Below are 27,638 nucleotides of genomic sequence, written 5' to 3' on the forward strand. Positions count from 1 at the left end.
GCTCCTCAGTGCTGTTTCGCTTTATAAGGAATAACCCCACGACACTACATTTCCCATACATCATTGCGGTTTAAATCCCGGCTGAGAGGGGTTTGTGGGACTTGGAGTAGCAGACGTTACGTTTTGAGCCACTACTTTGAGAAGCTTGTTCCTCAAAAACTACATTTCCCAAAGATATTTAGTAACCAGACGTTCACTGTTTGGCTCATCCTTGACCGGAGTCGAAATTGGCTTTCTGCTGCATATTGCTGACAAACACCGGGCTAATGAAATAATTATTGCACCGGCGAATATTAACTTTTTGGTGAGTTTCTAACAAAATAGCCGTAGGGATAATACCTCCCGTTAAAGAATGTAGTCTATTGGCGATAAACCGACAATGGCTTATTGAATAAACCACATTTTTCCTAGTATATCCTAGATTAAAGAGATCTGCCTCCTTAGATAAGACATGTGGCAACCAGCTGCAGTGATGAGCAAATTGTGTTGAAGTGTCCTTCACTGAACACTTTCTGAACTGATTTGATTTATTTTTTTTTTCCATTAATTGCTGCATATTATTGTTTAAGATGTGAGGACTGCTTCCTTCCATCCGTGTTGGGATTCAGCATGGCGCAGGAGGAGGACGTACACAGCCTGGAGGCGAAATTTGTTGCTGCAGTCAAAGTGATCCGGAGTTTACCTGAAGAAGGTGATGCTTCTCTATCTTAGCCTGAAAGTGATTGTACTGGTGTTCAGTTAGCCTCATGTGCTAAACACTGAAGACTCTACCAGGTGGTTGACCTACATGCAGAGCATTTAACAGCTGTCACTCTATTGATAAAGCTGCTATAAGGATACAAGCTGATTAACTGAAACATCAGTCATATCTCAAGTCTAACATCTTCTGTTGCTCACATGTATCTCAGCGTAGCAATTTATGATACATTTTCAAGCTGACCAAGCATGCCCTTTATAATTTGCTTTCTTCATCTCTCAGGTCCTTTCCAGCCATCTGATGACATGATGCTGATGTTCTGTAGTTACTACAAGCAGGCCACCTCGGGGCCCTGCAACATCCCAAGACCTAACGGCTTCTGGGACCCTAGTGGAAAAGCTAAATGGTATACAATGTTGTCTTAATGCACACAAGACTGTATTATTCCACAACTAAATTCAGACTTATTGCTAATGGCAACACAGGAGACAGACTATCAGAGTCTCGATCTCTGTCCTTTCAGAGCCTATGTCAAAGGCCCAGTCACTTCACATGCCTGCTGTACCGTTGTTCCAAATCCATGACTTATTTTAATAACTTAATACCCAAATATTAATGAACAACACTGCAAGTATGGATACTCCCGCAGTAATACAGAATAACTTGGTGAAATTTCTGCATATATCTTTAACTTCCCCTTTTTTAAGTTGTTCAATGTTCACTTTCCTCTCAGGGTTCAAGTGTTGAACTCAGACTTTGTGTTATCAGGGATGCTTGGAGCTCTTTGGGAAATATGACAAAGGAGGAAGCCATGAGGAATTATGTTGAGGACATCCAGCTGGTAAGTCCTTTCAAGGAAAACTAAATCTGAATAGAGGCAGTAGGCATAATGATAATAAGTTAACAAACTTGGGCGTACACATCTCTCTTCACATTGCTGATTTTCATGATAAAAAAAGTGTGCGAGCGTAACAAACAGTAAATATATGTATATGTATAAGACATTATGAGCTCAAGGAGGCTGATCATCTTCTAATGTAAAGTTTTCAGAGATTACTGATTCCTTCATCTTTAAAAACACTTTGTGTGAAGACAATTTATTTTAGTATAAAGCACATTATTTATAACATGATTATTTTGATGAGCCTGACTTTGAATTATTCTAACTTTGTTTATCCTGTACCTTCTAACCGAGTGGCACAATCGGGTCAAAATTGAGTTGTTTGGTTTGACTTTCCATCAGCCTCAGTTGCAGTTTGCCTTTTTTACTAATGAGAAATTGTTAGCTTACTAACATGCCAAACTTGGAAAGTGTATGGTAAACAATATACTTGCTAAACATCAGCATGTCAGCATTGTTATTGTGAGCATGTTAGCATGTTGATGTTAAGTATAGCCTCAAAGAGCAGCTGCTTGCGTGGTTTTAGTCTTGTTAATTAAAAAAAGGATTCACTTCATGTATTTGAAAAAATTGGTTGAACAATGACAGATGCTTTTAAATAACAGCAGACTGCTTTTACAAAATGTATTATGAATTTCACTTCATAGCATCATGTCCTCCAGTTATCAGATGTTTTTAATCAGCTTTAATTACCTGGTCCAGCAGATAAATCAGTCAGCCTTTGCTATATGTAATTATGTGTAATTAACCTTTTTGCTGGTGGCTCGTTTAAAGTTGTACTACAGCTGTTAATGCAAAAGCAAGTGCTTTATTGTAACTATTTCTAATTGTTTTTTTAAAAAAAGGACTGGAGGAAATATGAATAAACATTTATTATTAATGTGTTGTCAGATTCTGGAGACAATCCCAATCTCAGATGAAGTGTCCGATCTGGTGGAGAAGCTTGGCAGCTTCTACACAGAGGTAGACAGGGACGGAGACGAAGCTGAAGATAACGAGGTGGACAGCAGACCCTTCACCAGGCCGTTTGCAAACCATGCAGGTAATGTACACCAACAGGGACGCCATAATAACAGCAGAAAACAATCCAGGGGAGCACTGCTACTCAAGTGGGTTGAAGTACTGCTGTCAATCATTTTGTTAGTCACAAGGATGATGTTTTTTTCCAATACTGAGCCTGTCTTACTTGTGTTTTTTATTACTAGATGAGCTGGTCAAACAAATTCACAAACCTACAATGGAAGGCAAGTCTTTGGTGTTCGCATTAGCTGTAGAGTTGATGTCTTAGTGCCGCAGTGTTTACGTTTATTTCAACCTCTTTAAGTTGTTTTCAATGCAGTTTCATTTGACAAAAGAGTGATACGTGTACATTGTCCTTGGCTTACACTAGAGGAACTGTAAGAAATGAGATTGTTAGATGAAACGTTCTTGTGTAACCTGTCATGTTTGTGCTGTAGTTATTTTGTAGTGTGTTGGTTGTTGCCCTTTCGTGCAACATTTCCTTTGATAGAGAGTTAACGAAGAGTGTTTCCCTCACCGCTCAGGCTATGGGGATCTGTGGGATGATATACAAAATCTCGGCGACTATGACAGCAGTGCTCAGGGCACAAGTGTCAGTTTCGAGGAGGCAGAGGGAAGCAATGCAAATAGTGAAATCGAGAGAAAAGAGGAAAGTAGTGATTGGATGAAAAGTGGGGAAGAGGAGAATGGGGATGAAGAAGACAATACGGACGATGCAGACGAGGAGGAAAAAGGTACCATCTGTAGTAGAAGTTGTTAGCTGTTTTGTGCCGTGAAATGTGCTGTGTTGTAGAGGTTACACACTACACCAACATTAAGGTTGCTGTAAGGTTTAGCATTTTAATATCAGGGTCTACTGGGATTGACTCGCATTTGCAGCCAGCCTCAAGTGGTCATTTGAGGAACTGCAGTTTTTGGCTTCATATTTCAGCATCGAGAGTTGCCGCTTGGCCATCACACATTTCATTTGTCTTTAAGAATAACATTTTCACCACAATTGGACAACCTTGAGATCATTTTCAGGGTGTAAGAGCCACATAGTTTCCATTTAATATAAATCACTGTAAAGCATTTTCCCTCTGTATAAATCCATATACTGTAAATTACAACTGTAGTGAGATAAAGAAAAAATTTGTTTGCACTTTTTTTTAACTCCAGGGCAAGATGTGGCAAGACAAATTTCACTTAAAGAAGAGCTGCACCCGTTTGTAATGCTTTGTTAAACTATCTCGCCCTTTCTCTCTTTTGTACAGTCTCAGACTGGGGGCCTGACTGGGGGCCTGACCGGAGGCTGCTGACGGTGGAGAAGAGGTGGAGGTCTGACACTGTGGGGTCCAGCAGCAGCATGGAGCCCAGCATGTCCTCCTTCACCAACGGGACACAGAGCTCCCTCAACAGCGAGGTGGAGGAGGAGGAGCTGGCCGGTTGCATGGAGCCAAGTGTCCAGTATAACTCCTATAAGCACTTTAATGGACACCTGAGTGGTAAGATTACATATTAATGTAACAAGTGTACACATGTTTTTTATATATATATACATATAAGTTTGACAACACATACCTCATAATTATTATTATGTTCTTCCAGATTGCTGTTGTGTAAAACCTTATATAAACTATAAGAATAAGATAAGCAGAAAAATAAAATATGTCTCCTAGAATATGTTATGGTGCAGCAGCAAAAATAATATCACAAAAATGGAAAATATAACAAACTAAATATTTATTATGTAGATGTACATTGAAGAACAATTTAATTCATCATTTGTCTATGTTCAGGTCATACTGATGCTTTTCCTGAGAAGAACCATCGATCCACGGACTCAGATAATGAGGAATTCTGTGACTCAATGGAGCATCTGGCCATGGAAGAGGTGTGGTGTCCCTTCTCCATAGTGTGTACCACATCGGAAGATTAGTTTCAACATTGTGGGCAATATCTTTATTTACTTTCTTTCCGAGAGCTAGATGAGCTTCTTTTCTCATGTAACCCTGAGCACATAAGAGTATTACCCAAAAATGTCAAACTATTCTTTTAATCTTATCAACATTATTGAAATAAAGTCATAAAAAGTTGCAAAGTAAAATACAAATGTAATGTATTCTGACTTAATAATGGCCATTCACACTGTGGTTGACTCTCTTCTGTTCCTACAAAGGGGCTGTCTGCATCAAAAATACTGTCACCTGGATCAGGAGCAGCCTCAGTGAGGCAAAGGGATCTTTGCTTTGAGAGCAACACCACCCTTAAGGGAGGAGAGGATCAAGTGCTCATGGGAGATTCCTACCTTAAAGAAGGGATTAGCACAAGCCAGCACAACAGCTCCTTGTCAAGAAGAGGGAGAGGTGAGCCTGTTGACTTTGATTCATACTGACACTGTGTCCCTAATTTACCTTTATTTTAAGATGTGTTCTTATATCATCCTCCTTTAGCATTTAAGGCATCCTCATACCCTAAAACACAGCAGTTTTCCACAAAAGTTGCACTTTGTAGCAACAAAGTACAAGTGTTTAACATTTAGGGGGGATCTATTGGCATAAATGGAGTATAATATCATTACGCATCTCTTCTTTTGAGTATAATCAACTTAAAATAAGAATTGTTGTGTTTTTGTTACCTTAGAATGAGCTGCTTACGGAGCGGGTCCGCTACACTGAGCGGGCAAATGTTTCTACGGTAGCCCAGAAAAACAGACTAAACACTAGCTCTAGATAGGGCCATTAACAGTTTTGTGTTTTTGCATTGGCCACCATAGTTCTCCTACATGCATTCAGCTGGTGTCAATCTGCAACCTCACTGCCAGATCCTACAGACTAGACCTTTTAAGATGTCACAATCTAACTCCTGTTTCAGGTTCACAGTCGCCAAGGACTACCTGCGGCTCTCATCAGTGTGCCATTGTCGATGCTGCCTGCTGTTGTGTGTCACAGAGCCGACATCTAATCAGCTCTGCCAGAGGAAACGTCAATGAGCAAATAGCTACAGCTCTACTACGGCTGCAGAATGACATGGCCGCGGTGTTACAGAGGCTGCACGCTCTGGAGGCTCTTACGGTGTCACAGGTGATAGACCAGAGGTTTTAACTACAGTGTGTTTATTGAAATGTAGCATTATCCATGACAATGTATTATATATTTATAAATAGATTTCTACATTTTCTTATTTAATTTTTCAGTCAAGATCATCTTCGCCAAGGCTGGAATACTCCCTACCTGTCGCATCAGAGGTCATTATAGATTTTTAATAGAATATTGTCATGTTTTTATAATAATTGTATGATCAAGTTGTATCCAATCAGAAAACAAGCAGTTGCTTTAATGCAAGTTTCTGTATTTATAGTTCTTGAGACCATCTTGGTGGCCTTTTGACTTTTCTCCACTCACTGCGGTGTTCACTGCTCTCTGGCCTCTGATTGCCCATTGGCTTGTCCAGCTTTATTTACAAAGGAGGAGAAGGTGAGCAAAAACGCTGATCAAGAATGTCCTGGTCTAAAATCACTAATTATTTTTGCTTTACAGCCATACTACAAACTACCAAAACTCAGTGTAATCTTTTTTCCCCCCCACAGGAAAATCCCCAGAATTATCTGACAACCACTGGCATCAATCAAGAGCATGAAGCTGGGATGGAATTGTTGCACTTTTGTTGCTTTGTGGCTTTTTTAAGCCCCTTCAGAGATGGAGTATAATAAGGGCTCCAGTAGAAATGGAGAGGCTACCTTAGATAAATGAATGGTCAGGAAGGTGTGTAAGACTCTAAAATATAGTGTAGCATTCTTACTTCATGGGTACTTTTTACATGTAAAAAAACAAAACAGATGATTTATGCATTATAAATGCTGGCACATTTTCTTTGTTACAGTGAGCTTAGAATTAGGTAGTGATCTTATTTATGACATATCTCACAGACCACCAGGAATTCAATATACACATAACTCACATCACTGAGTCAACTATTTATTGAAATGAATTCATGATTATACAGTAGCTGTTGACCTTAAGCGATGTCTCATTGTCATTGCCAGTTGTTTTATTTATTATACAGGTCATTGTTTGTATAGGTTTTCTTTCATGTTTTGTCAACAAGAAAAAAAAATTCTGATTACTAAGAACTTTTATATTTATTGTTAGAAATATAAAAATATTTAAGGTTAATCTCCTTTAGGACCAAATAGATTGTGACCAATATTGTATTGTGTAAAAGTATATATTTATTCTATGACTTAAGTGCAATAGTATCAAAAATGACATCTTTACATAGAGAGAGAAACAGAGAAAAGACAATCCTTACATGCATTCTGGTTTCTTGTCAGCCGCACAGTGAAAATTAAGAATTCTCTAATGCAAGGGTGTGGTGCTTTCAAATATACAGTTGTTAAAACAAAAAGTACGTGAAGCACATTTTGACATGCAATAAATGCATTCTTTGAACAAACACATTTATTGTAGTGAATCCTTGAAATGAGATCTTTTAAATCGAGATTAACCTCTGAAAAGATGTGACTGCTTGTGAAATGGGAATGCTATAAGACATATAGGTGGTAAGTTTAGTTTATTGTATATTATTGGGGAAAATAATGTTAAAGTTTCACGTTAGCTGAAGACATAAACATAATAAACTGGGTCAGAAAAAGGAGAACATTAAACAGGGGTACACTTTTCTTTTTTTTTTCTCAGCAGGATAGGGGTCACATCCGGGTTATTTTCTGCTCCCGCTGAAGTTCGCAGTTTCCCTTGCTATGCCGGCTACAGTGTTCAAATAAACACTCACGGACCTTTAACTCTCAAGGACATTACCTCAACTTGTGCAGCTTAACTGCCGTCGTGTACCAGTGAGAATTAAAACAATGTTTTCTTTGTCCATGACTGTCCAACCACAGGTAAGAAAGCAGGAAACGCTAGGCCAAGCTAACATTAGCAGTGTTGTTGTTTTGGTATTTAGCTCCGTGCTAGCAAGTCAAGCTAACCTTAGCTTGCTCTCATAAGTGACCCAGACTGCTGTTGACCTTTTGCTATAGTTTGATGATTTGAAAGACATTCACATATTCACGTCAATGGACACTCTGTAGTTGTTTTATCTTTCTCTTTACCCTTTTATTACATACAAATAAAGACTGTTCCGATTAGCATGCAGGGTGCTGGTGATCGTCTCTATCTAATAAATAACACATTATAATAATACGTGATCATCACCTTGCTACTTTTTTTTTTTAATTTAGAAATAACTGGCGTGTAAGCTTGATTTGCATCATGTTGACTTTGTAACACCAGCTAACAGAAGCGCTTTCACTGTTTGATTGCATGTGATCACAGGTGACTGTCCCTCTGAGCCACCTCATCAATGTCCTCCACTCTATGAAGAGCTCAGTGGGAAGCAGCAGCAGCAGCAGTGCCACCTGCAAGTCAAGAAAACACAAAGATCATGCCTCAGACTCACAACTACACCGCACAGAGGTATATTTTAATTGGATATAAACTGTAATTGCTGCATCAGCCAGAGATTTAAAAACAAAAAACGTGTTTCACATTACATTTTTGAGGGAATAAAAGTCAAATCTCATACATAAAAATGGTATATTGTATGTGTGCAGCCCATGTTGAACCTGCGTGAGCTTGGCTTGTCAGACCTGGGAGCACAGCAGCTGGATGAGCTGGTGAACAGTGTGTTACCGCGCTTGAGTCCACAGGAGAAGCCACTTCGATCTGTTGGACAGACAGCCTGGAGGACCTCACATCTTTCCACACACTCCTTTTACTACAATAAGCATGGTAAGGATAATGTACATCGTTGTTATAAACTGGTCCCCCATTGTGGAGATTGTACCACTTAAATAGGTGTACATGTGGCTGGTGCTCTTGCCTGAATACTCTTCATAAATCGGGAATGAACACAATGTGCCAGGACTTCACAGTTTGCAAGAAGATTGAATATTGTGTTTCGCTTGACTGCACGTAATTGCAGAGTTTTTAGTTAGTGAAGGTGGTAAGCATCACATTATTTTGAACAGCTTAGTTACCAGTTAACCGTCTTAACAAGCAACAAGGGAATCTGCTACCACTTTTTCCCCCAGGGTATCTCAGAGTTAACAGTTTACCTTGTTCTCTGTTCCCAGGCTTCTCCAGTGGTGCAATGCCCATGTCCTATTCCAGGCAGCATCCCTCGCCTCTTCAGTTTGTGTGCACAGAGCTTCATCACTGGCCCGGTAACTATAGATTCCAATATGATATTTAATTACTAGTTACTAATGAATTACAAGAGTTGGTTTGTATGTTATTTGACAACAATATAATTAACGTTACTGAGAGAATAACAAATATTCCAGTTCATTTTCAATATTATCTGTGGTGGCCTATTTTTACATGTTTGTATTAATCTTGTTATATTATATGCTGTAGAAACATGGTTGGCTTTTTAATCTATTTAAACATCATATTCTTACCTCATATTTCAAGTGTGGGTCTCAAACAGAGGCTTTAAAACTTTAAAGAGCAGAACCAGACGACTGCAGTCAGCCTCCGACCGCTCCCTGGACTCCGAAGGATTCACACCGTCTTTTATGAAGGTTAGTACTTAGATATGTTCACATGCTTAAGCAAATCCCTAAGCATGTAATGCTATATGGTTAATGTGCTTATTATTGAAGCATATCCTTTACATGTTTAGTGTAAAAAGCATGTTCAAGATACAGTTTAATACTTTTTACCATTCATTTACCCGTGGACCTTACAACGACAACATTTTCATATGACTAGGCTACTTCTTTTTTTTTTTGAGAAAAAAATTCCAGGCTTGCGGATATTTGAAGAAAAAATATTTGTCTCTTGAGCAGAAATGCACCAGATCACTGTTGTTGTGGCCTTAAGAGTGAAGGTGTGATTAAATTGAAGGTGTATTGTTGCTTTGTGAGACCAGTCTTTCCTTGTACTGCAGGGTTTCCTAACACGTGACAAGGGGATAGAAGTTGAAAACCTAGAAAGTCTGGTTAAGAACAAGAACGTACCCGATGGGCAGCAGGACGCCTTCAAGAGCGGCTTCGCTGAGGGTTTCCTGAAAGCCCAAGCCTTAACACAACGCACACAAGGCAAGTTTTAATACAAAGAAGCTCTAATTGAATCACAACGGTTATTCCATTATAAGCATTAAACATGGCTGATATACTGTCTTTTTGTTTCAACTGTTCAGACTCTCTCAGGAGGACTCGTCTCATCCTGCTGGTGCTGCTTCTTGTTGGGATCTATGGTATCTCCAAGACCCCCTTCATATCGGGTAAAGGCTCCTTTTCTACTCCATAGCTACCTTTTTAATTTCATAACACACGTGAAATCAACTCCAATATGTTAACATTTTATTATTTTTTTTTATATGAAAAAATGGGAATGTCATTAATAAAGCCCAGCATTTGCCTGCTAAACTAATCCATGCATCTTGAACATGTATTAATCCTGTAAAGACGATAACTTTGAAGAAGCTTGGTATTAATGAGCCATTTTCTGCTATTTGCAGGCAACAACAACAGCACATTCTAACCTGCAGTATTGAAGCACTAGTATATGCAATCAGATGTGGTTCTTAAATAATCCTCAGTAACAGGCAGTGTGTGGGTTTGAGTTCATTAACCATGCCATGCAGTGTGATTTCGAACTTTAATCTAACCATTTTGGATAGTACGGTTCCGGACCACATCAGGCCTGGACTCTGCAGTGGACCCTGTGCAGATGAAAAATGTGACATTTGAGCACGTCAAAGGGGTGGAAGAAGCTAAGAACGAGCTGCAGGAAGTAGTGGAGTTCCTGAAAAACCCAGAGAAGTTCACAGTCCTGGGAGGAAAGCTGCCAAAAGGTATTTCTATCTCTCACAGGGCATTTTCTACAATTCTGTTCAGGGATCTTGTTTTTGTATCTCTCTCTCATTCTTCCTCCTCCCTTTCTCCTTGCCTTTCTCTACTTTAGGTGTTCTACTGGTTGGTCCTCCAGGGACTGGGAAGACTCTACTGGCCAGAGCGGTGGCAGGAGAGGCAGATGTACCGTTCTACTACGCCTCCGGGTCCGAATTTGATGAGATGTTTGTTGGAGTGGGAGCCAGTCGCATCCGGAACCTTTTCAGTGGGATATTCTTTTTAATTATTATTTTAAATTTTAAATTTTCCCTTGTGTAGAGTTGACCTCTCCTGATACAAGGCTGTGTGATTTTGGCAACAAAAGTAATTGGTGTGAATTTATATTTATTATTATTCCACTGCATTTTTTGATTCTCAACTCCTTCCAGTAGTAAACTGTCAATCAAAAATCAAAACATTCTACTCAATTAGGACAGGCCCACTCCTTTATCAGTCATACCGTCCATACTTTCACAAATATTCAACATTTTCCTTGAAATGTTCCTCATTCAAATTATCTCTCTCTATCCTCATTTTCAAAGTTCTTAATGCTTTTAAAACCGTATCTTTCATACATTTCTACAAATTATTCAACTTTCAAATCTCATTTAAACTTTTCTCAATAATCAACCTTCTCTGAAACTTTGTAAAAATACCGTTCTCAGATGTTTACATTAGTGTGTATTGGATAGAATGTCCAGAGCTGGGTGAGTGGAGAAGAGCTTTAAATTATTCTGAAAAAATAATTCTTAAATTTGCTCCCAGTCACACATCACTGTCCATGCATAATTTCAGGTCAAATGTGTGCTACCTCTCTCAATGCTGTGAAAGCAAGCAGACTTATACATTTGGCCCAAACAGCCTTAAAGTGACAGGAGCTCAAAGGAGGACAGCAAACAGTACCAGCTTTCTAACCTGCTCCAAATGCTCACATTTTTTCACACACACAAGTTTCACACATGTGATCAGAGAAAAAAAAAACCATCACCATGGCAACATTTGGCTGCTGTTTGATGAGACACACCTGATTGATATAAGCTGGTTAGTGCAGTTTGACACACACACACACACACACACACACACACACACACACACACACACACACACACACACACACACAGGCAAGCACTTAGGACTTGGGCATTTTCAGGCTTTTCTCTACTTTATTTAAACTTTGAGCTTGAATATATGCAAACTACAGCTTTCATACATTATTGGTATTTTTCAACTTTTAAAGCCAGCAATCGTACTAAAAGCCTTCAAATGTTTTAGAAGGCTGCAGCTAGAATCTTAACTAAGACCATGAAATATGAGCATTTGACACCAGTTTAGCTTCCCTTAATTGGTTACCTATCTATGTCAGATCAGAATTTAAGGTGCCTCTGATGACTTAAATAAATGTTAATGAACAAGCCCCTTTCTACCGGCCGGATCTCCTCCAATCAGGACTCTGCTTTTAACATACAGGGCTACTGTCTGTACTCAGACCTTAAAATGCTCCACATCTTTCATACTTTAGGTGTAAAACGTTTAAACATTATGGGTATTTTTCAACTTTTAAAGCCAGCAATGCAGTTTAGCTTTAGCCTTTCAGCATTCACGCCCGTTCTCTAATTAAAATGGTTGTGCAGAATATTGTGGTACATATGTTCATTATTATATTTATATAATTTATATATATATATTTACTTTTTTCTAGGGGAGGCTAAAGCCAATGCTCCCTGTGTGATCTTCATTGATGAACTAGACAGTGTGGGTGGGAAAAGGATTGAGTCTCCCATGCACCCTTACTCCAGACAGACTATCAACCAACTACTTGCAGAGATGGATGGGTAATCTCTTATTGTATCAGTTGCATTTTTACAGTTTATAAATGCATTAGTGAGGAGTTGTTTTTATTCAGATAAAAAGCTAATTTGGCAACATGGTGGGTAGGGGTGGGGGGGTTGTTTATAATACACAAATGGTGATATTGTGTAAATAATCAACCTCTCAAAGCAAGGATTGGTTAACTGCTTCAAAAAGATTTTTGTTATATTTGTTGAAATTTGTGACTGCGGCAGGACTTAAATAAGTGTGGCCAGCATTTGACTTATTTAACTACGAATAATAAAGAAGAGTCTTCAATCACAAGTGCATATAATACAGTACAGTGTCGGTTGACACAAGAATAGACAAGGTACTGCATTGTGGCTCAAAATATGAATAGGGAGTTGAACATAGCTGTGGTTTGAAAACAGAAACAGAAAGCGAGAGGAGAGCTGCTGCATTGCAGACACTGACTTGCATACCCTGTGATATTCTATTGTAGGTTTAAACCAAATGAAGGCGTGATCATCATCGGAGCAACCAACTTCCCAGAAGCTTTGGATAAGTATGTTGGCCTCTGTGTCTCTTGTTATATAGCCTGTGAAAATGTCAGAACTTACAATGCACATTTACGCCCAGCTTTCCTTCATGATAACAAAGAATGGACTCCAACCCTGAGGCTGTTTTGGATGCAGTGACCTAGATGCTGACACAGTATCAGCACTTTTCTAACCAGCTGATCCTCTTTTCTTTTTTTCTTTTTTAGTGCCCTGATCCGCCCAGGACGTTTTGACATGCAGGTGACTGTCCCCAAACCAGACGTGAAAGGACGCACAGAGATCCTCAACTGGTATCTGAAGAAGATTAAAGTGGATCCAGGTGTGAGATCAGAATCTGCTAATCCTGAATCATTATAACAATATTTGTCTCTCTTATGTTTGTAAGTGTATATTATATTTTAACCATTGCAAGACACAATTGTTTGTGTGCCTTGGCTTGGGGTCCTGACACACTGAACACACGAGCACAGTGCAGGGCACAAGTCAACATCATAGGCTGAATGTTTACTTACTTTACTAGTCTGAGTTCTAGACTGACCGTTTTTTGATAACCGTGAGGTCTTGGTTGATGTTGCGTGTTATCTCTGCAGCTATTGAGGCCAATATCATTGCCCGGGGCACGGTGGGCTTCTCTGGCGCTGACCTGGAAAATCTGGTCAACCAGGCTGCCCTGAAGGCAGCAGTTGATGGCAAAGACATGGTCAGCCTGAAGGAGCTGGAGTTTGCTAAGGACAAAATCCTCATGGGTGAGTAATTAGGAAGATGGACTAGTTGGCAAAGACAGACCCCTTTTATTGTTTCCCTGCAATTGTTAAAATATGATTAATCTACGAAATCTCATCCTGATTGTCTGTTTACGTCATGACGACAAAGGCCTCCTTTTTATAATTAGGATCACACTAATCAAAGTCATTTTGAGAACTTGCCATGAAATCATTTAATTCATACCTTCTCTTCTTTTCTTCAAGGCCCTGAGAGAAGAAGTGCCGAAATAGACAAGAAAAACAAGCTCATCACAGCGTACCATGAATCAGGCCATGCGATCGTGGCTTACTACACCAAAGACGCCATGCCGATTAACAAGGCTACCATCATGCCCAGAGGGCCCAGTCTGGGACATGTAAGGAAACCTTGAGCTTGTAAACTAAATGTTTAAACTCTGCATATACCAGGTCCAGTGCAAACTTTCATTCATTTAAACTGCATACATCCTGTGAACCCTTTAATTGTTCATTCCTCCTCTCCATCTTCTTCAATGTATCTTCTCAGGTGTCCATGCTCCCGGACGACGATCGCTGGAGTGAGACTCGCTCTCAGCTGCTGGCCCAGATGGACGTCAGTATGGGCGGCCGTGTAGCAGAGGAGATTATATTTGGCCATGAGTACATAACAACCGGTAAGACAGTATTCCTAAATGTGTTTTGATATAAAGGGTAGAATGTAGGAAACTCCTGATTCTCTAACATGAGAAAATGTGGTTGGCTGGTCGGAATATTTAAAGGCTTCATATGTCTTCTTCTCCAGGTGCATCAAGCGACTTTGATAGTGCCACAAAGATTGCTAAAATGATGGTGACCAGATTTGGAATGTGTGAAAAGGTAAGCTAACTTATGGGAACTATATTAGAAATAATTTGTTCAGAAAGCAGTTCTTCACTTAAAAAACTCCAAAAACCTTCAACAAGCAGAAAAGTGGTATTCACATCATGTATGACCCATTTCAAATCGTCTATTGGCTTTAATCCTGCTTTAAACTATCGTTATTATATCAGCCTTTAAAATCCACGATTGTTCAACCTCTAGCTCATAGTGTTTGTACTGCAAACGCATCGCCGTCTACAGTTTAGCTATAATTGTATGTACATTTATGCATTTGTTTCCCCTTCCTGTCTCCCAGTTGGGTGTGATGACCTATACTGACATGACAGCCCAGAGCCCGGAGACACAAGCCGCTGTGGAGCATGAAGTCAGAGTATTATTGAAGGTCTGTGTGATGTTTTTTAATCCTGATCAAAAAAACAACTCAGCAATCCAACCAGCCTTTTCTAACCATCTTTTCTCTTGCTGCCTCCAGGAGTCTTATGAGCGAGCCAAAGCCCTGCTGAAGTCTCGTACCAAAGAGCACAAAAACCTGGCAGACGCTCTGCTCATGTACGAGACACTGGATGCCAAAGAGATCAAGCTGGTCCTGGAGGGGAAGGCCCTGGAGACCAGATGAAACTTGAGAGGACCGCAACAATCAGCGGGTAGCAACAGGGGGACGGGGTCAGATTTGTAGAGCTCAGGGGTCATGGAAGGAGGGATGGACTCAATTCATGAGCAGTGAATCAGAGAAGTCATGGTCTGGATTCTTTAAATCTCTTGATAAGCACTCATGTGGGACATTGTCACATCCTCACGCTGTCACCTTCATGTAATCTCCCAATATTCCCAGATAGGTAGTTCTGTCATGTGCCACTTAAACATGGCTTTCCTGTGTCAGAGGTTAACAGGTTAAATGTTAAGGATGTTGCTCAGGTCGATTAATCAGTTGCTGGGAGGAAATAATACATGAATGTAATTATGAACCTCAAGGGAAAAGCCATGGTAATTGTTGTAAAAGGAGTTGAAATTTTTTTAGAAAAAGTTTTAGATTCCTATTCTGTAGATGGGAAATGCGGATCTTTAGCCCGTAGAGCTACTGTGAAATTGTGATAGGACTTTAGCAAAATCTCAAATCCAATTTGTCACTTATCTACCAGGGTTTTTGCTCATATTGTATTTGTCTGAGTATATCTTCAAGGTCAGGCGACACTCTCTACTTCTAGCTTGCGTGTCTCTTAATTTAGCACCAAGAAGTGTCACAATGGCGTGCTGCTCTTTGTCTTTCCATCCGATTCCATGTTTCTGGGATGATTGGAGAATCATGTATATGATGTATGTACACTCGCCTGTCCCCCTCTGCATATGTCCCTGTTATTTAGTTGAAATGGTGGCCTTTTGGGGAATGTAATGTTAAGTGGGGGGGGGGTCCTTTTGAAGGAGGAAGTATATAGAGTTGAACTCAGCACTTTGTGTATGTAGGTGTATAAATTGAAAGTGCACTTGTGCTCTCTTCATGTAATTTATTGCATTTATGCTGCGTGTACAGATTACTGAAGCTCAGCCTCAAAAAGCATGCAACAAATACAAGCTGTGTTTATATCTAGTGATAGAGCATTGGGATCTTTAGGATTTTAAAATTGCAGTGTTGGCCTAATTTATTTAAGTAGTACGAGTTTGGTTTGCGAAAAGCCTCATCAAAATATCAGTGTTTTCTTGTAAATCCAAATAAGTTTGTCAAAGGCTCAAATCTTTAGATTACTGATACAAACAACGAGGCCAGTTATCAGTTAAATGTTCGTGGTGTCTCCTTTTGCATTGTATCGTATACTTTTCTCACACTTAGCTTTCTGTTTCAACACATTTTGTGCAGTGGAAGAAAAAAGCCAATCTTCAATGCCTACTGGCCCTGCTTAAACTGTGACAAGTCTAATTGTAAAGTGAAATTCTTGACTCTTAATATGACATTTCTTCAGCACAGATTGTGGGTAGAAACATTCAGAGTTATGCCTCTTAAATTTTTAAGTGACTAGTTGCAGCAGTTTATGTTATCCATATTTTAGCATCCTGAACATTTAATTGAACGTATAACTCATGTCAAGATTACCACCAGCATATGTACTTCATGTTGTTACCCTTATCAGTTTATTGCTTTAAAGTGATACACTATTTCTTCAGTTTATTGGCCTTTTATCCATGTTTAGCTGTATATATGATTGGGATGTAATGGGAACATTGTATATAGATGTATAGTGATGCTTTTATGCTGAGAACACATTGAATGGCTCTCTGCTGTTGATTGACAAAATCTCTCAACAGTGCGATGGATGTGGTTAATGAATGTTTGTGCAGCTAGGATAAATAAAAAGCAGCCCAAATAAAAAACTTGTGATTTTTGGTGTGTTGGGTCTGTGAGTCGGAATGTTCTTAATATTTATTTTTTCATAATTATAAATTTACGCAGCACATAGCTCTATTACAAATTAGATTAAGAATCATTCAATTGTTAAATTTTTGACACTTTTTTTTTACAAAAGTATTAAACTTAAACTTGAGTTAGAACAATTAATTATACCAAGATACTAAAAAATCAGTAATATATCAGCATACATATTACCCAGAAATAATAATTCTATTTCTATATATGACAAAAATACCAAAGAAAAAAAATTATTCATTTAAAAAGTTTTGAAATGTTTATTCATAATTCTTTTGTAAACAGGCGTATTTCCGAGGTTTCTATCTGAATAACTCACAAGGGCCTGTTCTCTGCCTAACAGTATGATAGTGGATCCGACCCCACCCCCACCCAACAGGCCCCAGTGTAACCCCAATGCCTACACTCTCTATACTTACCCCCCTGATTCCCACTTTAACACCACTTCCCACAGGCCCCAACCAGAGTCAGAAACACTGGAATGAACACCAAGCCGTGGAGCAGCCCGAATGTAATCACAAGAAACACAATCTTGAAGAACGTCCTGAAGATGTAACTCGCAGACATGGACAGCACCACCACCCCTAAGATAGTGGACAGTGCTCCTTGCAGTATCGGATAGCCTAAATGAGCCAGAGCATCTATGGCTTTCTCATTGACGTCACTCTTGGTGCTGGAGACAAAAGCGTAAGAAATATGTGCTGAGAAGTCCACAGAAAAACCGATGCACATGACCAAGTTGATCATAGAGATGGAGTCCAGGTTTACACCCCACAGTGCCATGAAGCCTGTCACACCAACAATGACTGAACAGATCGCAAAAGCCACCCACAGGGAACAAAGAGGGTTGGGTATCAGGATAAGTGAGACCACCAGCATCACAGTCACAGCAACCAGGATAGTTTGAATAGTGTTGACCATAATAACAGTATACTGGTCAAAGTAGATGAAAGCTGGGTGGTACACCAGGAGCTCTACTGGGCATTCCTCTGCTGTTTTCCTGAGTCCAATCATCAAGTCCTTCGTCGTTGTGTTCTTCAGCGTTTGAACAAAAAAACGAGAGGCCTGAATCTTATTGTCTGCAGTGAAGTTGATGTCTTGTTTGAACATGGAATTCAGTTCTAAGAAATGTGGCAGATGTGTTTGGAAAGCCTCTTGAGAACCTATATGGAGATCGGTTGCATTTGCGTATTGTAGAAAGGAAAGAAACCAGGCAAAAGTCCCATTCACAAAGTTTAAACTCTCAAAATTTGAAATGCATAAACGCAGATGCTTCTGTTCATTTTCGTCCCAAAACGGGAAGGGATGCTTCACTGCTACCATCACGTTACAGCTATATTCAGAGAAGTGTTGCCTTTGGTTGTCGTAGAAACGGACGATGTAGGAATCATCCAAAGCCAGATTCCTGATGTCGAGTCCCTCCTTTAAGATAAAACAACCATAGACACTAACAGCTAAATAGCCGGCGTAAAAGACAAAAACACAAGCTTTTATAAATTTGTGGGTCAGAAATGGGCCATAGAACCGCTTAAACATGAGACTCAAGGGCTCAGTTTCCTCTCTCTCAGTGATTCTATCGTAGCTCCCCCCAACACAGCACATACCGAAGGCTTTCAAACTCCTACATGGTAAATCTTCTGGGATTTTGGCACAGGTGAACCAGTGCTTGTTCCCTGCCTCCCTCCGTCCGTTCAAAGCCATACACGCCCCCAGGAATGTGATGCTGTACAGATAGCAGAAGCAGATAGAAATCCCAGCGTACAGGCAGAAGGACCGGACTGAACCGAAGGGCGAGCTGTAGCCCAGAAAGAGAGCCAGAGCGTCGGTCACGGTGGTGATGGTGATGGAGACGGCAGCGTCCTTGTAGGTGTCAGCCAGCCGGTCGGGGACGCTGTCCAGAACGCGGGTCCTCTGCCAGCAGGAGATCATAATGAACATATCATCCAGTCCAATACCTTGAAGTTGAAGGTCAGATTTTAGTTAATATGACTCTTTCTTGTTTTGTGTGCAAGGTTAATGTTGGGGTATTTGGGCCACTAAAGTACACAATCAACTGAGGTGGGGCCTTTTCTTGTGACTTTGTCTTTTTGAAAAGCCTTTGTCAAGATCTTTTAAAGGACTATTCCACTATGTGTTTGAAAGTTATTTAACTCCAAATGATTTGTAGACTTTTCAAATGCAGGCTATGTTGTATGATTTAATTATGTTCTAGGCAGCAGCAGCCATTGTTTTGCATTCATTTATGTTCATCAAAGACAATCAATTGAAAGTATTTTTGAACTGGAGTTGTGTAATCCCTTCTGCATTACTTTTGGTTTTTAGGGGCCCGACAACCAATGTTTTCCCAGGGGGCCCCAGTTGGTTAATCCAGCAATGGTTGTGTGACATGAAAAGAAATATATAATATACAAAATGTTCATCATCAGAAGTCAAGATTGTGAAACATGGACATGTCTAATGACAATATATCTGGTCTAAAAAAGTCACCAAAAGATGTTAATTGTCAGAATGTCCAGTCAATGTGTGTTTTACTTTTTAGGTAAACAGGAAGTTATATTGTTTTGAGAGTTCTCTAACTTTGATTCTTCCTTTGACAATGGGACCTCATGGACCTGGATGTTCAACAGAACCTACCTAATATCATGAAGGGACAGGAGGCAACTGTCATGACAAAAGGTTGATCCAGTAACAACAGCGCACCAAAACCGCTCAGGACCGCCAGACCCGTGGAGAGCACCCCACAGGACGCCACCCACACCTTCGTCCTCACATTATCCAACCTAAAAGAAAATCAGAGATCAAAAGGAGCCATAGACACAAAATCTATCTTGTAACATATTTATCAGATGTTCTACCAACCTCCAACAGGAAACGATTGAAAATGTGATGGCAGTGGCATAGGTGATGGAGAATAAATAGGTGACGGATGCTGGAGATTTTCTGAATTCCCACTGCATTGACATGGAGGTGGAGTATGACACCTAGAAAGATTATTAATACATTAAATACAAGCTGCCTAATTAAACAAAAAGCTGCTCATTCAAAACAAAGAAGCTTGTTAAAGTTCTGCTTACCTGAATGGAAGTTGATGATTTGTTTGAGACCAAATTGATGAAGCTTTCCAACCAAAGGTCAGTCTTTGTTTTGTTGTCCTCGCGTAAATAGTAATGGACCTGTATGGCTTTAGCCTTTTCAACTACTGAGCTCTCCTCGTACGCTTTCACACTCCCCAGACTTAAATATAAAGGGATACTCTTAAAATCAGAGTAAAACCACGGATATGTTAAATTGACTGTATCTATATTGTTAGCACTGTATTTAATAATGTCTAAAATGTCATTTGAAGTGCAGGATCCCATCAGCTCAGCACAAACATCAGCATATTCAAATGACTGGTTGTCAAAATACACCACCATACTCCTAACTTTAAAGTCCAAGTCTAGGATGTGCTGGAGTGACTCCACAGTCAGAATATTACCGTCACTTGTAGCTATGAGAGTTGCATAATTCCCGTCCGTGCTCAGTCTTAAACGTGAAAACATGGAATCATTCCTTGGAAAAGTTTCTTGGATATATTTCCTCTCCAGCTTGGCTTCTCCATCGACAGGTGTGAACTGCTCTTCGATATCGTTTGACATTCTGTCCTCCAGGAGATAAAATCCGCTCCCCAGACTTGCAGAGAGAATAAGAGGGGTGATCAAGAACCACCAGGGATGGGAACCAATGAAATGACCCATCATCTTGAAACAGATGCATAGAGGTCTCTCAATGCAATCTGTGCGGAATCTTGCCATAGCTGCAGAAAAACTGCTTAGTGGAATAAAGAAAAGCTCCTTCTCTCAAAAATGTCACCTGTGAGGATTCACAACCAGCTGGATTTGTTGTGCTGCAGACTCTTTTCTGCTCCTTCATGAGATGAGATTTGCATAATGACAGGGTTGGCTACTTTGCAATGAACAGAGACTGATGAGGTTTGAGGACGGCGTCAGTCAAAGAGCCTATTGAAGAACAGTTGGTGTAGTACGGCTCACTAGTTCCATTTCAATACCTACTGTCAATGGTTTCCATTGGCTTAACCCCCAGGTGATTCCTTCTCACGGTTGAGGTCAAATTAAACTTGTGGGCCTTTGAAGATCGATGAAAAGTAGCAAAGGCACAGAACAAAGACCTACTATAATGGGGAGCTTTATTTCCTTTGTTTCTTTGTTTGTTTCTGTCAGTTTACAGTCATTTTCTACAGTAGACTTCCCTCGAAACCCTCATCTACCTCTGCTTCAGGGTAAACTGGCCCACATTAACAAAGGAATAAGTGGCTTTATTTAAAACATACAAACCATGAACACAAAACCACATTTTGGGTAATTTTTTAGAGTATTGAAAAGTCAGTAGATAAAATAAAAGTCACGTGAAAAAAGATCTTCTTTTTTTCCCAATATGTCACAGAAATAACTTTTCACAGATTCATGACGTCAACTCCTGACAAATAAAACATAGTTCTTACATTATTGTACAACTTTAACAGTTAGAGTTTTATCATTTAACAATTTTAGACTAAATGCGTGTACCCCTAAACAGTTGAGACACTTCGTAATTTTATCATTAAATTAAATCAATTTAATTTAATTTAATTTAATTTAATTTAATTTAATTTAATTTAATTTAATTTAATTTAATTTAATTTAATTCAAACAAAACTTTATTAAACTCTTTTGATGTACATACAGTACCGCGTCAAGCAAAAAAAAACAAGTCTATAAGAATATAACAATATTATAACACACTGATTACAAATTCGTTTTTTTTATTTTCTATTTGTTTTTAATTCATTTCGTTTTCAAACCTCGTGACCCTCCGTGACGTCACGCGTCGAAAGGTTGGCCGGAAGTTGCGTGAACAGCAGGCTGTCACCGGAGCTGCAAGCCGCCTGCTGCTATACAAAACAAGTCAAAGTCATCGATTAAAGCGTCGCCAAGTGCAAGTTAAACCAGCTCCTGAAGGAATATGGATGACGACGTGCTGACGACTCTGAAGCTGTTGATTATTGGCGAAAGCGGAGTCGGAAAGTCCAGGTTTGTCCCCGTTTGTAGCGCGCTATTAGCTAGCCTGTTGTGAATGTTGACATTATCCTAGTTATGTAAGTTTATCCCCCATTGCTCAGCAGCTGTTGCTACAGCTAGCTGGTACTGTTGTTGTTGTTGTTGTCCATTTTCTGCCATTTTTGACCAAATACTTACAGTTAACTAGTTTAAAATGAGGTGACTCATGACGTCAATGTCACATAGCCAGTTTAAAAACTTTTCTCTGGTATTTTCTTGACTTATAATAGCTTCTGCTGCTCATCATCAGTTCACTGTCAACATAAACTGTATAGTTGTTGTGACCTTCCTGTGACGTTTTACAATAGAGCCTATAGGCAACCCACATAGTGTATTATACTGTATGCCATACTTATTTGCATGCTTTCTTTATTTCCCCAAACAGTCTCCTCCTGAGGTTCACAGAAGATACCTTTGACCCAGAGCAGTCTGCGACTATAGGTTTTAACTTACTCACACACTGATTTACATAAACACACACATATATATATATATATATATATATATATATATATATATATATACACACACACAGATTTATGGAAGCTTCTGATCTTTTAAAGTTGACCCTTTTTTCTCTCTCTCCTCTCTTTCTCTCATGACTCATAAGGTGTGGATTTCAAAGTAAAGACACTCGCAATAGATGGGAACAAAGCAAAGCTCGCCATATGGGTAAGACTGAAGTCCTGAGGTGTTTCCTATAGTTTATTCTTTGTTGTCAGGAAAAACATGATGAACTACAGGGTTTCTCCACAAGATGGCGACATTGCACAGACAAAAACACAAAGAGGAAAAACAGATTCAACTTTCTATGGCCTCAAGTCCTAATGTCCAGTGAAAACACAACATCCACGGTGATGCTATAACATACACCCAAATACACTTTATTATTTGTTTCAGAAATGTTTTTGTGTTAAAGGATGCCAGGTCTCAAAATACTTTATCCTTATTGTTAAAGAAAATAATTCTAATTGGATGCTTTTTCTTTTTTAAATCACATTTTCATATAAAATAGAACTACTCAACCACATGTAAATTGAATATGTTAACATTGTTCTGTTATTTTTATTTTTAATATTACTTCTCTGGTCACTCCTATTTTAACATTAGAATTATGAATAATCCCCTTAAAGCAATAGTCTGTTAGGAGTTCTCAATCAATGGACAATTTCACTGAGGGACAGTGCTGAAACTTTGCAGATTTATCGGGATCACATATCAAATTCTTATTCTGTGAATGGGGACGCTTGCTGGTGTACTTGTTGGTCTGAAGTTTAGTGCCATGGATTCTCTTGCAGCCATTCATTTTAAGTGTCTTTATTTTTGCAGGACACAGCCGGACAGGAAAGGTTTCGCACCCTGACACCCAGCTACTACCGCGGTGCACAGGGAGTCATACTTGGTAAACAGTGATGCTTATAAATGCTTAAGCCTCATAACATGTTCAATACCAGCCCGAGAGACAATTGTCTCTTTCCAGTAAAAGAATCACATCCACTTTCCCCTTTTTGTAGCACTTGCATTATCCTATAATTCACTGTAAATCAACAGCCATCGGATAGCTGCAGTGTCCTGTTAAAATTAATATTAATAGAAGAAAGAGGATTTATACGTGTGTCAAATATTCCCACTAACCCCTTTTCTCTGTTTCTATGGTTTTGACAGTTTATGACGTCACAAAGCGTGAGACTTTTGCAAAACTTGAAAACTGGCTGAATGAACTGGAAACCTACACAACACGCAATGAAATTGTAAAGATGCTTGTTGGCAACAAAATTGATCGGGTGAGTGTCGTTTGTGCCGGTTTGACTCCTACACGGCAAGGTCAAGTTGTCTCTGTCCCATCAGGGCATCACCACGACATGTCTTGGAATCTTGTCATATATGTTCAGAATATGCTGTATAAATGTCTAAAATTGGCTTTAATGTAAATATTGGTTTTATACTTACCGTTTAAATTAGAAATTCTGTTAGAAAAGTGTTTAATAAATATATTCATCAGCACTTGGTGTTGCTTCACTTGATGTTTTTTTACTTTACCATGTGTATTCCACAAAGAGAAAAATCACATATGATGTTGTTTTGTTTTCAGGACGACCATGAAGTGGACAGAAACGAAGGGCTGAAATTTGCTAGGAAACACTCCATGCTTTTTATTGGTAAGTATCCATGTAAGAGTAAAAATCAGACGTGGTCAGACATGGTCATTTAAACTAATAGAGCCATTACATGTAACTTCCTGTGTAGAGCCACTAAAACTTACCGTACTGTGCTTGAAAGTCAGAACTGTAATTGCGTAGTTGGAACAAGTCAAGACATCACTTAGTAAGACACGCATTTAGTTTGGGTTTGTTGCGTTGTTTATATTTCTTTTGGCAGTCTCGTGAGCTGAAGGATGCGGCCACTCCAGAAGAACTGCATTATGATTAAAATCTAGCGGGCTTTCATTTATCTGATCCATGTCAACATGTGTTCCTGATTCTCATCTCCAATCTGCCCCTTCTCTTGGAAATTTCGTTAACATTTATGGAGTTTCCATTTTAGAACAGCTAAATTATGGGGTTTTGAAAAGGGCTGGGCAAGAAGATGTCGAGGATTCAATCCGCTGTGAGGCTTCTTTAATGAAGTCATTTCATACTTTAAACGTCATGTTTGTCAACACATGGATATTTTAAAATCTCTATCATTAGTTACTATAATGTAAAAAGAAGGATGTTTTGCTCTGTCTTGGATTTAAAAGCTGACATGTAGTGTTCTTTTTTTTTTTTTTTTTTTTTTTACATTTTGGAAAGTTTTATACCGTTTGTTTTAAAATCTTATAAATCTTATAAATCCTGGTTACCATCTTTCCTTTGTACAGAGGCCAGTGCAAAGACCAAAGATGGCGTCCAGTGTGCCTTTGAGGAGCTTGTGGAGAAGATCCTCCAGACTCCAGGGCTTTGGGAGAGTGAAAACCAGGGTCAGGGGGTCCGTCTGGGGGACCAGGAGCAGGGCGGTGGACGGGCATGTGGAGGATACTGTTCCATACCCTGAAACTGTACGGAATGATAAAAAAAAGCACCAAACTGACAGGAATGACTACAGACCAGAAACCGAGAGAAAAAGGGGGTGAAGGAACTGGATGAGTACTTTTTTACTTTAAAAGTTCTGTCCATTGAAAGGACTTTGCTGTTTGCACACTTCCTTTTCAACCATCATCTGTCACTACTTTCTGTTTAAAACATGAATACAAGGATCACGCTAAAATAACCTCTTGCCTGAGGAAGTAGAGTGTTTTAAATTGACATAACGCCAAGTGTACGTCATACCAGTACACGTCTGGTTTGAGTTTAGCTTATTGGCAGCAGTGATTCTGTTGTGCATTAAGGCATCAGGTTAATAGCATAGTGTCTATTACATGAACCAATTTGTAGGTCACAGTACACGGATTTTGAAAATTTTCTCAAAATAGTTTATTATAATCAAGACATAAATCCCCTGAAGAGCCCTGAGTATGCTTTGTGAGCTCTAAATGTCTAATTGTAGCTGCAGAGTTACAGTTAAAATGTTCTAGGATACATATATTGAGTATTATCACATAAATAACACATCACTTGGATTACGCATTGTGTTGGAAGAGGCTTGTCTTCATGTGTGTTTGAGTGAGCTGTCATAATGCACCACAACACTGTGAATGCTCTTAAATAAGATCCCTCACAATGGACCCCGGTTACTGATACCAGTTCATTTTAACTGTTATCATAGTCTGTGCTTCAGAACGTATAGAGGCTTTCAAATGAACAGATTTCCTGTTTGTTTTTCTCTTTACATTGAAATGTGCAAGACATGTAGCCATCTTGATCTTTTAGGATTTCTTGCAACTAAAGCTTTTCTTTGTCTTTGCATGTCTGACCTGGACCATAACTTCCACAAGTACAAGTGTAAGGTTTACAGTAATAAGAGCTCCTGCAATGAAATATGCTCTTTTATTAACTTTAGCAGTTTGTACGTTTAGTCTCAGCCTGGCTTTCTCAGCTTGTTTTCTACCAGTTTATTTATCAGTTTCTGTGTGGTGCTGTGTTCCATGTTAAGTCCCACTGACTTTATTGAAGGCATTTCTCACACATTATAGTATGAGAGCATTCCTAAGAGCTTCCTGTCCACGCTCTAGTATTGATTTGATGTATTGTTGCTATTTGTATGAATTCTTTTTTTCTTGTTTGAAATCATGTTGACCTTTTTTTTATTCCTGTACTTCTCCCTGTTGCGTTTGCTGTGCGCCTACCTGAATCGTATTCAGCGCTATGTTAAATTGATATATGCCTTAACATGACATGTGCTGGATTTATAGTCCAGTGACAGGTGTATTGTTTCAAACTGAAATAAATGACAACCTCAAGATGCCGTCACTCAAGACTCATTATTGTTTAATTGCCAATTGAGAGCTGCCATGACGAGTCCATGTTGTGTAGAAGCCCATCTAATCAAGAGCTGGTTTACAGTGGAAACGGGAGTGAGGTGCTCTTTCCATAATACTTGGTTGATGACTAGCTAGTTGGACATGTAAGACTGAAAACATTCTTTGCACAAAATGTCAAAAAACAGACCAAAACCCTGAGCGGAAAAATCTTGGTAATCATGTTTTGTAAATGAGTCCCAGAGGACTGAGTATGATTATGAGCTTATGTTTGGTGTCAGGATGTCCCCAGATGTAAGACTCTCACCACAACTGTACCAGGCATTCTCCCCAGGCTTATCCTGTTCTCTATATTAACATTAACATGCGCTTTTGGCAGATGACCCCATATTGAGGTCAGACGATTCCTAAGCTCTCATTTAGTATTTGATTTTATGTTTTGACATCAAAAAGACAGACATACTGTTGTACTCGTGAGCAACTCACTTATTATTTTATTAAAATACATTCACAACTTTATCAGGTTTTTGTCCAAAGACTTCAAACTACATTATCAGACTTTTTGGAAACTTTGGGGCAGAGGAAACGAGCAGTAAACGCACCATCCCTTCTTAAGTTATATATGACGCTCTTAGCTATCAGAAGCCTCTCTACACATACAGGCGACATGGAGCCAAGTGTTCCCATATTATGTTGGTTTCTGCCCAATTGGGTTAGTTTTGATTTAGTTGGGTGGTAAATGTTATTTGGGCTGCTTTTATCAACATTTGGCAGGATTTTACAAATATTATGAAAACAATTTTAACAGAAAACTGTCATTTTATGGTCAAAAACACCGGTACTTGTTTTATATTATAATAATGCCTTTAGAAGATCTTTGTTAGATCAAAAAGTTGAACAATTAAAAATACTGGGAGCTTTAAATAGAGTGTGCAGATCTTTTTTTCAAATTCAAAAACATATATGAAATTCAGTAAACATCGTTTCCTCTCACTCATATTATTGACTCATTTAATTTGAGAAAAATATGATTTTTTTGATAAATATTTTTTGCATGGAGCAGCATAAGCATTCATTGCGAATCACATTTATGGTGACCTGGCAAATGTCCTTTTAGCTCTGTTTTTGGTCACCACAAAGCCAACTATGGCTTATTTAGCTTCTACACGCTCAGCTTTCCCTAGCTAGTTGCCAAGTAGCCATCGGATGCTTTGTGCTCCAAAGTTAGCCTGCAGTTGGTTTTTAGAGCTTTTTCTCTGAAAGCTG

At 39.2% G+C, this 27,638-nt stretch overlaps 4 protein-coding genes across 7 annotated transcripts; 3 read left to right on the forward strand and 1 right to left on the reverse strand.

Moving 5' to 3' along the window:
• Positions 1-96: 96 nt before the first annotated feature.
• Positions 97-7,047, forward strand: LOC129089093 (acyl-CoA-binding domain-containing protein 5A-like). Of its 3 annotated transcripts, XM_054596436.1 has the most exons (14): positions 97-304; positions 570-691; positions 980-1,103; positions 1,466-1,538; positions 2,490-2,640; positions 2,804-2,842; positions 3,143-3,352; positions 3,872-4,102; positions 4,397-4,491; positions 4,777-4,963; positions 5,472-5,680; positions 5,794-5,844; positions 5,958-6,073; positions 6,187-7,047. In XM_054596436.1, exons 2-14 carry the CDS (start codon positions 610-612, stop codon positions 6,206-6,208), a joined length of 1,590 nt encoding a protein of 529 aa, XP_054452411.1. In that variant the 5' UTR covers positions 97-304; positions 570-609; the 3' UTR covers positions 6,209-7,047. The 3 variants fall into 3 exon arrangements, with proteins under 3 accessions (XP_054452411.1, XP_054452412.1, XP_054452413.1); XM_054596437.1 differs by lacking the exon at positions 2,804-2,842; XM_054596438.1 differs by lacking the exons at positions 2,804-2,842; positions 3,143-3,352.
• Positions 7,048-7,305: 258 nt separating this feature from the next.
• Positions 7,306-16,813, forward strand: yme1l1b (YME1-like 1b). 2 transcript variants are annotated; one of them, XM_054625836.1, is made up of 18 exons: positions 7,306-7,497; positions 7,931-8,071; positions 8,209-8,386; positions 8,731-8,820; positions 9,071-9,180; positions 9,549-9,699; positions 9,801-9,884; positions 10,284-10,457; positions 10,568-10,720; positions 12,194-12,326; positions 12,806-12,868; positions 13,070-13,182; positions 13,454-13,609; positions 13,832-13,983; positions 14,133-14,259; positions 14,388-14,461; positions 14,760-14,846; positions 14,937-16,813. In XM_054625836.1, exons 1-18 carry the CDS (start codon positions 7,465-7,467, stop codon positions 15,078-15,080), a joined length of 2,163 nt encoding a protein of 720 aa, XP_054481811.1. In that variant the 5' UTR covers positions 7,306-7,464; the 3' UTR covers positions 15,081-16,813. The 2 variants fall into 2 exon arrangements, with proteins under 2 accessions (XP_054481811.1, XP_054481819.1); XM_054625844.1 differs by having other exon boundaries at positions 8,305-8,386.
• Positions 16,814-17,315: 502 nt separating this feature from the next.
• Positions 17,316-20,674, reverse strand: LOC129089301 (patched domain-containing protein 3). Its single transcript, XM_054596713.1, has 4 exons — positions 19,955-20,674; positions 19,740-19,861; positions 19,515-19,660; positions 17,316-18,835 (listed from the first exon to the last, which is right to left on the reverse strand). Exons 1-4 carry the CDS (start codon positions 20,672-20,674, stop codon positions 17,316-17,318), a joined length of 2,508 nt encoding a protein of 835 aa, XP_054452688.1.
• A 1,091-nt stretch (positions 20,675-21,765) lies between these two features.
• Positions 21,766-26,357, forward strand: LOC129088774 (ras-related protein Rab-18-like). Its single transcript, XM_054596005.1, has 7 exons — positions 21,766-21,949; positions 22,362-22,417; positions 22,587-22,648; positions 23,306-23,378; positions 23,642-23,760; positions 24,069-24,135; positions 24,837-26,357. Exons 1-7 carry the CDS (start codon positions 21,882-21,884, stop codon positions 25,007-25,009), a joined length of 618 nt encoding a protein of 205 aa, XP_054451980.1. The 5' UTR covers positions 21,766-21,881; the 3' UTR covers positions 25,010-26,357.
• The last annotated feature ends 1,281 nt before the right edge of the window (positions 26,358-27,638 follow it).

This window comes from Anoplopoma fimbria, chromosome 3 (assembly GCF_027596085.1).
Source record: "Anoplopoma fimbria isolate UVic2021 breed Golden Eagle Sablefish chromosome 3, Afim_UVic_2022, whole genome shotgun sequence".
Taxonomy (NCBI): Eukaryota; Metazoa; Chordata; class Actinopteri; order Perciformes; family Anoplopomatidae; genus Anoplopoma; species Anoplopoma fimbria.

Coding starts and splice junctions, on each gene's coding strand:
- yme1l1b (XM_054625836.1), top strand. CDS start 7,465: ATGTTTTCTTTGTCCATGACTGTCCAACCACAG. Junction 9,700..9,800: donor CTTAACACAACGCACACAAG/GCAAGTTTTAAT, acceptor TCAACTGTTCAG/ACTCTCTCAGGAGGACTCGT. Junction 13,183..13,453: donor GAAGATTAAAGTGGATCCAG/GTGTGAGATCAG, acceptor TTATCTCTGCAG/CTATTGAGGCCAATATCATT.
- LOC129088774 (XM_054596005.1), top strand. CDS start 21,882: ATGGATGACGACGTGCTGACGACTCTGAAGCTGTTGATTATTGGCGAA. Junction 21,950..22,361: donor AGCGGAGTCGGAAAGTCCAG/GTTTGTCCCCGT, acceptor TTCCCCAAACAG/TCTCCTCCTGAGGTTCACAG. Junction 22,649..23,305: donor AAGCAAAGCTCGCCATATGG/GTAAGACTGAAG, acceptor TTATTTTTGCAG/GACACAGCCGGACAGGAAAG.
- LOC129089093 (XM_054596436.1), top strand. CDS start 610: ATGGCGCAGGAGGAGGACGTACACAGCCTGGAGGCGAAATTTGTTGCT. Junction 3,353..3,871: donor TGCAGACGAGGAGGAAAAAG/GTACCATCTGTA, acceptor TCTTTTGTACAG/TCTCAGACTGGGGGCCTGAC. Junction 4,492..4,776: donor AGCATCTGGCCATGGAAGAG/GTGTGGTGTCCC, acceptor GTTCCTACAAAG/GGGCTGTCTGCATCAAAAAT.
- LOC129089301 (XM_054596713.1), bottom strand. CDS start 20,674: ATGGCAAGATTCCGCACAGATTGCATTGAGAGACCTCTATGCATCTGT. Junction 19,862..19,954: donor AATCATCAACTTCCATTCAG/GTAAGCAGAACT, acceptor TAATCTTTCTAG/GTGTCATACTCCACCTCCAT. Junction 19,661..19,739: donor TCAATCGTTTCCTGTTGGAG/GTTGGTAGAACA, acceptor ATTTTCTTTTAG/GTTGGATAATGTGAGGACGA.